Below are 11,502 nucleotides of genomic sequence, written 5' to 3'. Positions count from 1 at the left end.
TTTTGAATTGATTCTTGAATTGCTTTTGAAGCATTTTGGTTCCAACCAATGGTAATCAGACTACAAATGTAACAGCACCGAATTGTTTTGGTCTTCTAAACTGCCATCCTTCTAACGCAAATGTGATCTTGCATCTGCTCAAACCCAAGATCAAGATCGAAACTACCTACACTCTCGTCATATTAGTTCTAAGTTATAGCCACATTTGCACTGGCGGTAGCTAAGAACATGATTCAGGACATGTGCATATGGAGTCAGACTACATTTTTCAGACAGAAAAGCATTTCTGGGTGTTGATTGCTATATGCAATAATACAGAATGGGCAGCAGTTCTCATTGAACTATGGAAGCACTAAAAATTCAGTACGAGGAAGAAATGGAGTGCAGAGAGGACATGCTGAGCTGCAACCAATAATACATCAAATGTACAAAGCAAAACAAACAACAAACTGACGTAAATGGCAAGGGATTCCACATTACATCATCCACATTCAAACAAAATAAAAGTTTCAGAAACAGCTCTAAGTTTTGCCCATCAAATTCATTATTCTTTCATCAAATCCGTACCATGAAAGCACCGGAAGGGGCGAGGAAGGAAGGCTCGCGGGTCGGCATGTCGAAGCGCCGCACAATTTCGCCTCGCCTCGCATCGCCTCGCGCCATGGAAGGGGACCGCATTACGGGATGTCCCAGGGCTTGGGCTCGGGGAGGGCGACGACCATCCCCTGGTGCTCCTTGCCGAGCACGACCTGGCAGCCGAGGCGGGCGTGCTTGTTGAGCTCCCGGTTGCGGGAGGCGCGCGTGAGGACGTAGCGCTCCTCGTAGGAGGCCGCGGGCATCTTCTCGAGCCACTCCTGCGCGATGTGGACCTCGCACTCGGCGGAGCAGGCGTCGATGTCGTCGAGGCGGTGGGAGGCCGCCTCGATGAGCCCCGCGTTGACGAGCGCGCGGAGGAGGGTCTGGCCGGCCAGGCCGACCACCTCGCGGCGCCCGCCGTCGAGGTCGATGGCGAGGACGCGCACGATGCGGTCGGCGACCTTGGCGGACGCGGCGGCCGGGGCGGGGGCCGCGGCGGCGGGGGAGACGGCGCGGAAGGGGCGGGCGAGCGCGGGGGCGAGGTGGAGCGGGAGCCGGCGCAGGGCGCGCGCCGCGATCGCCATGGTAGGGTTCGGGGTGGGAGATCTGGGGTGGGGAGGAGGGGGGCGATGCGGACTGGGAAATGGAGAGGGTGGAGGAGGTTGGGGGCGGACAGAAGGTGCCTGGGTCACTGCGGAGTGGGCCTCCCAGGCTTTGTGTGGAACTTTTGTGGGTCCTTCTGTCAGTGTGTACAATGTGGGACAGCACCATGTATTTGGGATCAAATAGACAAATGATGTGAGGGTAATTCTTGGTGCAAAAAATACACACACTGCGAATACGTTTTGAATTAAACAATACTACTTTAAAGTGCACCTTTAATTTTTATGGATGATGTTAGTTTATGCTCATGTTTGGAGTTTTACAAACAAGTCTTGTGATTCGAGGTCTGAGAGATAGTTGTGGCATTGGGAGTTTTATCTTGTACAGTAATAAACAACAATGTAACATCACTTTCTCGTGTTCATTTTCCTTTTTCATGACCTTATTTCCCCAGAACGAGTGCATGCACTCAGCTCTTAGTGGTTATTCTCCGTATAAAATGTATATTCAAACATATTGGACATCACTCTTAGGGGAGAAGACATGCTTCATTGTAATAAAGGTAATAAACAACGATAAAAGAACAAAAGAAAATTGGTGTTGGTACTAAATATTAAATCAACATTATTTTTTATTTGTCATTTTCTCAGGTCAATTACAAAGTACATGCCTTCTCATTTTATCACTGACATATACAACAATAAAAATTGAAATATATTAATCCTAAAGAGGCGAAACACTATATAACATTTAGTATCATCGAGACAATGGACATGCATCTTTCATCACCCCACACTTCCAGCATGGAACATCCGCAGACCCGAAGAACAAGGTGGTCTTGGAGTACTAAATCTCATGGCCCGCAAATACTACATTCTTGCTGAAAATTTTACACAAGCTCTACAATCATGAAGATATTGCATGGGTTCAACTTATATGTAAAGCCTACTACAAAAGTCCTCCTCCCCATGCTACCAGAAATGTTGGCTCATTTTGGTGGAGAGGTTGTCTCAATCTTATTGACACTTTCATGGGAATCGTATCATGTCAAGTTAACTCTGGTAACACTATGTGATGTAGGCTCATGCCCTTGTTTGCCCGATCTTCACGAATTGGAGGTGGATGTGAGGAAGAACACAAGGGGGAATCACGCAATAGGACACTATTGGACAAGGTCCACACACAAGCACTCAAATCACAAGACAAAGGGAGGGATCTCAAGCATCCAACAACAACAAAGGAAAAGATACAAATGGTAGTTCATCTAAAACTCAAAGAGAAATGGGTCTTAAGTTCCATGGAGGAATCTTCTCCTAAGAGGCCTTGACAACCATACATGGTTCTTCCCCTAAGGGGTCTTGACAACCATAAATGGTTCTTCTCTTAAGAGGAGTCCGACATGAGGAGATATATGAACTAAGCTCTATAGTTTTGGTCCTAATCTTAGATGACCCTAAATCTAAGGTGGGTGAAGGGAATATATATAGGTCCTGCCATGAAAAGGTAAGTGAGGAGGGGATACATGGGCTTGGCCCAACTCAGTGCACGCAAGTACGAGTTGGAGGTTTCGACATGTCGAACACTCCGAGGTAATTTCTAGGCAATGTCCGACATGGACGAGAGCTCGGGGTATGTCGGAGGTTAAGTTCGACTATCCAAGTTTCCTGCAAGTTGTAGGTTGGCTTCTTCCTTGTGATTCCTTCTTTGCTTCCAAGCTTCCCTCTTGGATGGTGTAGTTGTTCTATTGCACTTGAAGTCCTCCTCGTCATCCGTGAAGCTCCGCTCAAACCTATACATGCACAATGGAGGGTCAAGTAGTATACCATCATTGAAGGGGACAAAAAGACATGTGTAAAGGAGAAGATACATTTTTATATGTTCGAGTAGATGTTGCATGTGTTTCTTGACATGGTGATGTCCATAGGATACTTCGCATCACTATGCCCTTGTGGCAAGACATGGAATAGTAATATCATGCACAGAACTTTTTTACGGCTCACACTTTTGCAAAAAAAATGATAACATATCCATGCAACAATCTATGAAGATGATTTCAAACAATACTAGCAAAAGATCCCATGTGTTGCAACGGGAGTGAAAATAACACATGCTCTTAGCCCAATAACCATGACTCATGACCTTAATAGGTCCATGTCCTTTATTTCAACATAGCATCACATTTGTGTTGTCGACGGTGGCCTCGGTGCTCACAGAATGAAAACACGTTTGATTGTGGTTAGTCCTAAGGCCTCTCTCTCTCTCTCACGCGCGCGCACGCAAGCGCACTCGCTCGAAATAAGATGAAAAATATGTTGTCTTTCCCTGATTGGTTTTTCATAGGTGTGCATGCATGGTTATCGATGTTTTCTTTCCTCTCAATCTGGTTTTAATGAGTGTTTATTTGCAATTCGGTCGTCGTCGGTATGAAATAAAAAGAAACTGTGCATTATAGATTAAGTTTGCACCCAAAAAAATATTTTAGGAATATGTAACAGCTAAAAATAACATCATATTTGGATTCTACATATTTTTCTAATCAAATTTAATATATAACATGTTGAAATTGGAGTTGTGGTTTAAAAGATATGGATGATTTAAAAAATCATTATTTTAGATAAACTGTGGATTGCTTAATCAAAAAATCAGGGGGGGGTCTATTAAAACGCAAAAGAAAAACGATTCCTCTCACTTAAATATGAACTCCGGGTTGACTACCTGAAACAGTCATGGGGTTTTCTGAGAAAATGCAAAAAATGGTTGAGCTGGTGAAAGTGCGTTATATTGACTAGAGGGGGGGGTGAATAGGCGATTTTTATGAATTCTTCACTGAGGAATTTCAGGGTGAGGAAACTCTTGAGTGAAGAACTACTTGCAGCGGAATAAGAGCATCTCCAGTCGTTCGCCCCCCCAGGGCGCTAAAAAAGGGCGGTCTGGGGGCGAACCGACGCTAGTTCGGCCCCTGGGGGCGACCTAGCTCCCAGTCACGCCCCCAGGCGCCGCCCCCAGGACGCGAAAAATTCGAACTTGGTCGTTCACGCTCACAAAAGACGCCACAAGTCGGGCGATCGCAAGCCACCATTCGGCGTACAAAAAATAGAGCGGCAGAAGTTCGCGTGCGCATCACTCGGCGTAGCCCGGCGAGGGCGATCCCCATGGTTGCGTAGAGCCGACGCCTTGCTGACCCCAGGGCGCGTACTAGGCGTGGCTTCCGGGTGGATTCATCATCCCCGCGCGAGCCGCCTCGGCCTCGATTTGGTCCGCCGAGGCAGCCGCAGCCGCGCGCGCTGCGTTGTCGCGGGCCTTCTTGGCGATGGCCCTGTTCCACCGGTCGGCGGTGACAGCCTCCCGCCGCTGAACTTCCGCCCTCCACTCGGCGTTTGACATGCCCGGTGGCTTGATCGGCGGTGCCCTCGGCTTCCTCTGCTTCGGCTGGGCGACGGAGGCGGTCGCGGTTGCCGCCGCGCGGGGGGCGGCGTACTTCTTCGGTGGCATGGCGGCCGGCTGGGAGGAAGGCGAGAGGGAGGGAGATTGGCGGGAGGCAGGAAGAGTACGGGAGGGAAGTGGGGAAAACGCGGGAAGAAACGGCGGGAAGAGGCGCTCGCCTCACCGACAGGGCGGACCCACGCGCCCTTTTTGCTTGTGCCGGCGCCCCAGGCGCCCCCTAGGAAGTTGGGTTCGGCCTGGGTCCGCCGGCACCAGTTTCGCCTTGAGCCGGCGAAAAACGGGCTTCTGGGGGCGCGACTGGGCCGTTTTTTCGACGACGGCACGGCAAAATCGCCTGGGGAGGGCCTGTTGGGGGTGCGGCTGGAGATGCTCTAAGTACTCAGAAGTAAACATAACAATGCATGAGCATGGTCTTCGTGATGAACTGAAAACAAGCACAAAGTACAGAAAGCGTAAACACAGGATAAGACAAACAGACTGAAGAAATTGAACCGAGGAAAGAGAGGAAGTCTTCAGTCAAAGTCTTCAAACAGATATGAACAAGTATTCAACACATAAATGAGGAAATGGAACCAGGTAGCTTGGTAAAGACAATGATTTGGTAGACCAGTTCCAACTGTTGTGATAGTTGTACGTCTGGTTAGGGCGGCTAGGTATTTAAATCTGAGGACACACAGTCCCGGACACCCAGTCCTGAACACGCAGCTCAGGACACTCAGTCCTCACCGTATTCCCCTTGAGCTAAGGTCACACAGACCTCGCCCAATCACTCGTGGTAAGTCTTCAGGTGACTTCCAAACCTTCACAGACTTGGTCACTCGGCGATCCACAATTTCCTCTTGGATGCTCTAGACCATGACGCCTAACCGTCTGGAAGATGCACAGTCTTCAAAGGTAACAAGCGTCGGATCCACTCAGGATCAATCTCTTCAGTGATGCTCAATCACTTGGGGTTTGTAGGTGTTTGGGTTTGGGTTTTCCTCACTTGATGATTTTCACTCAAAGTCCTCGGAGGATGGGATGCTCTCAAATGACAAGTGTCAGTTTCTCTCGGAGCAGCCAACCAGATAGTGGTTGTAGGGGGCGGCTATTTATAGCCTAGGGAGCAGCCCGACATGATAAGACATAAATGCCCTTCAATGATATGACCGTTAGGTGGGTAGATATTTTGGGACAGCTGGCACATAGCATAGCAACGGTCGGAATTTTGGGTAGCAAAATCCTCAGGGCTATCATGTTCCTCACTGTGTAGGCGATCCGCACTAGCGAATTCCTAACTCCTCAGTCAGAACAAATTCCTGAGAGACCAGAAGAACTTCGTCTCTGTCACTGAAGAAATTGACCGAGTTGTATGAGATTTCCAATGGCTTCACTCAAAGGGATTGGTAGGTGTAGGATTTGAGTTGAGCATCACCTGGAAAATTTTCCTTAGTATTTCCTCGACCCCCTTTAACAGTACGGTGTTTCCTATGGCTCAAGAAAGAGAAAATGAAACTACGAAAACAAAAGTCTTCATGCTTCATGTTCCTCGAATGAATACCAAGTCTTCAGGATTGCACCAATTTCTTCATCTTCAAAGTCTTCAGAAATCCAAAGTCTTCAGTCGAAGAACTTCATTTTTAGGGGTCGACTTTCTCTGTAAATATCAAACTCCTCATAGACTTATGGACCTGTGTACACTCATAAACACATTAGTCCCTTAACCTATAAGTCTTCAATACACCAAAATCACTAAGGGGCACTAGATGCACTTACAATCTCCCCCTTTTTGGTGATTGATGACAATATAGGTTAAGTTTTCAACGGGGATAAACATATGAAGTGTAAATACTGGAATTGAGGAATTTGATTGCAAGATATAGAAGAACTCCCCTTGAAGATGTGCATAGTGAGGAATTTGCTTTTGAAGCAATGCACACTTGAAGAGTAGAATCATGGAGATCTCCCCCTATATCTTGTAATTCATACACGCATTGACATATAATATGAAGAATTTGAAATGCATGATGAAATATGGTGACTGATGTAATTCAGCATGCGTGCATTAACATTAATGAGGAATAAGCATGCAGGAAAAACACAACAAAAGTATCAGGCCACCATAGAGTTTAAGATTACAACTCGATCCACCAAAGTCTTCAAAAGAACGAGCGTTGTAACTTAGAGAAAAAAACACCCATATAGGTAGACCCGCTTGAAGATTAACTCAAAATTCTCCCCCTTTGTCATCTAATGACCAAAAGGGTTGAAAATGAGGACTAACGCCCCTGAAGAATATCAAGTTTATGGAGGAGCGCCAGCGTTGTTGGGGTCGTTTGTCGTTGTAGGGCCTGCCACAGTGTCATCCAAGTCTTCATACTCGTCGGTTTCACGGGATGAAGAATATGAGCTGGTCACCAGAGAAGGAACCTTGACCTTCTTGAATTTCTTCGGAAGAGGTGAAGACCAGTCAAAATCTTCCTTGAGACCCATTTTCTTCAGATCTTCTTCACCATACAGATGTGATAGGACAGCCCAGGTGCGACCGAAGACTTCATGGAGGTAGTAATGGTTTTTCTTCACTACATTATGTGTAGCAGTCATGTTGTGAAGAATAGAACCAAACTGACGCTTAACCCATTTATGATTTCAATCCACCTTCTGGTGAAGACTAATAAGCAGCACATGGTCAGTCATCACACGTGGAGTTGTGGCTTGATGAGTAGACTTGGGTGCATTAGCAGCAGAATCATGAGTTGCAGAGTCATCATTGGTGGAGTAAGATGCAGCTTTGCGAAACTGACCATCCAATGGACGAATGCCTTCATCAATGACAAGAGGTGTGAGGGAGTCCTGGATTAGGGGGTGTTCGGATAGACGGACTATACCTTCAGCCGGACTCCTGGACTATGAAGATACAAGATTGAAGACTTCGTCCCGTGTCCGGAAGGGACTTTCCTTGGCGTGGAAGGCAAGCTTGGCGATACAGATATGAAGATCTCCTACCATTGTAACCGACTTTGTGTAACCCTAACCCTCTCCGGTGTCTATATAAACCGGAGGGTTTTAGTCCGTAGGACAACATACACATCAACAATCATACCATATGCTAGCTTCTAGGGTTTAGCCTCCTCGATCTCGTGGTAGATCTACTCTTGTACTACCCATATCATCAATATTAATCAAGCAGGACGTAGGGTTTTACCTCCATCGAGAGGGCCCGAACCTGGGTAAAACTTCGTGTACCTTGCCTCCTGTTACCATCCGGCCTAGACGCACAGTTCGGGACCCCCTACCCGAGATCCGCCGATTTTGACACCGACATTGGTGCTTTCATTGAGAGTTCCTCTGTGTCGTCACCATCAGGAAGGATGCCTCGCCCCGTCTTTAAAGATGGCACCGTTGCTAAGGGAGCTTTGGCTGTCGGCCAAACCCTCCGGCTAGGTGGTTTTCTTATGACCACCTGTTCGGCTTCTGCACCGACGATGACCTCTCGATCCATCGAAAACAATCTTCATGTCAGCTCGGAACTCGCTGAGCAGTTAGATCCAATGGAGCTTTCCTCCATAAACGAGCTCTTGGATCGCTTCGCTGCCCTGGGAGTCGCTACGGATTACGACCAGATTGGGCCTAAAACCGATCTGAGAGAGATTAACTCTCCCCAAGTCACCCATCACGTTGCTGTGGTAGAGGGACAGGGCGGCGACCCTTCATCTATCTTAAGGACTCGCTACGTCCGGATTCCCGATCTCTCCAAGCCGGATACTCGTGGAGGGGAGGATATCACTCAAGACCTGAACTTAGAGCCAGGCGACGGGCTGGATTCATTTGACAACATCCAGGAATCCAAATTTTCGAGTTCGGAAATTCCTCGGCCTCTGAGCCTTAGATGGGGTGAGGCTTCAGATTTAATTCCACCCACCCACCCCAACATAAGCGATCTATCCAAAATTAGGCAAGAACCCGATGAAACAGTACATCATTACTGGGCCAGATTCCTCTTGGTTAAGAACATGCTAAGGGACTGTCATGAGGAAGACACAATCTCAATCTTCTGCAATAATTGCACGGACAAGGGAATACTCAACGCCATAAGTCGCCGTGATATTACACGCTTCGCTAACTTGGTGTCCATTGTACGAAAGTACTGTGCGATGGAAAGCGCCTGGAAAACCGAAATAAAATTTTGGGACAATCCGGCCCTGAATACAAACCGAGTCCGAAATAAAAGGGTGCATCATCACCAGTCACCCGGATCAAGCACTAAAAAGCAAAAACCCTCTACAGGGCATGGAACCGTACTGGAAGGATGGCTTAATGGACCCTGTAAAATTCACAGTACAGAGGACGCCACACCAACTCACAGCCTCAGAGCATGTTGGATACTCCGGCAGGTGGCCAAAATTGGCGAAAATCTCCTAATTCCGGAGGCCACAGAAAGCCACCCCAGAGACACCAATACGGTATTAACAGTCTTCGAGACTTTCGCATCAAATAATATGCGAAAAAGGACACTCCGCAGCCTTGCCGAAGTCTACCAAGTAGCAACAATAAACCCATGGAGTGACACGACTATTACCTTCAACGCCAGTGATGAACCTAAATTCCGAACAGCTCGAGCACCAGCCGCATTGGTCCTAAGTCCAATAGTGGACGGCTTTCGTCTTACCAAGGTACTCATGGACGGCGGCAGCGGATTGAACCTCATTTATGAGGAGACCCTTCAAAAAATGGAAATAGACTGGAACCGCATCGAGCGAAGCAGCACAACCTTTAGAGGAATAATCCCCAGTCGGGAAGCGCGCTGTACAGGAAAAATCACACTAAATGTGGTGTTCGGCACGCCGGATAATTACAGGTCCGAAGAGGTCACGTTCCAGGTGGCTCCGTTCAGCAATGGGTATCACGCTCTGCTAGGGCGGGAAGCGTTTACAATCTTCCAAGCAATACCCCATTACGGGTACATGAAGCTCAAGATGCCCGGGCCTAACGGGATCATCACTCTCACTAGTGATCCGGACATAGCACTCCGCGCCGAAACAAGACAGCCGCACTGGCCCTCGAGGCACTATCCGAAGCCCTAGCGGCTGAAGAACTGACTGCGCTGCGCTCTACGGTGAATAGGGACGATGTGGTACTCGACAAAAGATCCAAGTCCACCTCCTTTAAACCGGCGGACGAAATAGTCAAATTCCAAGTCCATCCAATGGACCCCAATAAAACAGCTTCCATCGGGGCACAGTTAAACCCTGATGTCGACGCCGCATTGCGAGAGTTCCTACGAGAGAACTGGGACATTTTCGCCTGGCTCCCTTCAGACATGCCAGGAATCCCACGCAGGTTGGCCGAGCACAGCTTAAATATCCAAACAGGATTCAAACTTGTCAAACAGGCTCTTTGGCGTTTTTCCGAACCTAAGAGACAGGCCATGGGAGAACAGCTAGCAAAACTATTGGAGGCCGGATTCATCAGATATATAAAACATCCGGACTGGCTAGCAAACCTGGTGATGGTACCAAAGAAGGACAAATCCTGGCGCCTGTGTGTTGATTTTAAAGACCTTAACAAGGCTTGCCCAAAGGATCCCTTCCCCCTCCCCCGCATCGATCAAATTATCGACGCTACCACAGGACACGATTCGTTGTGTTTCCTCGACGCATATTCTGGCTACCATCAAGTCAAGATGGCAGAACCAGACCAAGCCCCAATGGCATTTATCACACCATACGGGCCATTCTGCTTCAACACGATGCCCTTCGGGCTCAAAAACGCCGGCGCAACATATCAGCACATGATTCAGACGTGTCTGGCAAGCCAGATCGGCAAAACAGTGGAGGCATATGTAGATGATGTGGTCGTCAAAACAAGACATGTTGAATCTCTAGTAGATGACTTGAGGCTGACATTTGATAACCTCCGAACATACGACATCAAGCTCAACCCGGAAAAATGCGTTTTCGGCATTCCAGCCGGAAATCTCTTGGGCTTCATTGTATCCGGTAGAGGAATTGAAGCAAATCCAGCCAAGATCCGAGCTCTGTCACGACTGGATATCCCAAAGGACCTCAAACAAATACAAAAGTTAACCGGATGCGTGGCGGCTCTAAGCCGCTTTATCTCCCGCTTGGGAGAAAAGGCCCTACCCCTTTACCGCCTCCTTCGGCGCACCGAACACTTCAAATGGACGGATGCAGCCACGGCCGAACTCGACGAAATAAAAGCCATACTGGCAACAAACCCAGTCCTGGCCGTGCCAAACATTGGCGAACCAATGCTGTTATACATTGCAGCAACACATCAGGTTGTAAGCGCAGTGCTCGTCGTCGCACGAGAAGCGGACGGACACAAATTCCCCCTTCAAAAGCCGGTATATTAGGTGTCCACTGTCCTCACTCCCTGCAAATCACAGTACTCGCGTTATCAAAAGATTGCGTACGCGGTATTCATGGCATCCCGGAAGCTACGACACTACTTTCAAGAGTGTTCTATAACAGTAGCCTCGGAAGTACCACTTAACGATATTATAAACAACCGTGACGCAACGGGCCGGATTGCAAAATGGGCCATTGAGCTCCTCCCGTTCGACATAACTTATAAGCCATGATGAGCCATCAAGTCGCAAGTCTTGGCCGACTTCGTCGCAGAATGGACGGAGGCCGAACTCCCTAAAGAGTACGACACATATTCAAATTGGATCATGCATTTTGACGGCTCCAAGATGTTAGCCGGACTGGGGGCTGGCGTCGTTTTGACATCCCCCACAGGAGACACAGTTCAATACGTACTACCGATTATGTACACGGACTCCAACAATGCAGCCGAATATGAGGCCCTTTTACATGGTCTCCGCATGGCAGTATCCATGGGCATCCAATGCCTAGAGGTGCGCGGGGACTCAAA

The 11,502-nt window shown here is 48.1% G+C and overlaps 1 protein-coding gene across 1 annotated transcript; it reads right to left on the bottom strand.

Moving 5' to 3' along the window:
* Positions 1-426: 426 nt before the first annotated feature.
* LOC125510015 (rhodocoxin) lies at positions 427-1,253 on the bottom strand. Its single transcript, XM_048675102.1, has one exon. It carries the CDS (start codon positions 1,158-1,160, stop codon positions 678-680), a length of 483 nt encoding a protein of 160 aa, XP_048531059.1. The 5' UTR covers positions 1,161-1,253; the 3' UTR covers positions 427-677.
* Between the last annotated feature and the right edge of the window lie 10,249 nt (positions 1,254-11,502).

This window comes from Triticum urartu, chromosome 5 (genome assembly GCF_003073215.2).
Source record: "Triticum urartu cultivar G1812 chromosome 5, Tu2.1, whole genome shotgun sequence".
Lineage (NCBI taxonomy): Eukaryota > Viridiplantae > Streptophyta > Magnoliopsida > Poales > Poaceae > Triticum > Triticum urartu.
The sequence above is the reverse complement of the archived record's forward strand: the minus strand, read 5'-3'. Positions and strand labels throughout refer to the sequence as shown.

Excerpts from the sequence above, each read along its gene's own strand:
- LOC125510015 (XM_048675102.1), bottom strand. The coding sequence starts at position 1,160 with ATGGCGATCGCGGCGCGCGCCCTGCGCCGGCTCCCGCTCCACCTCGCC.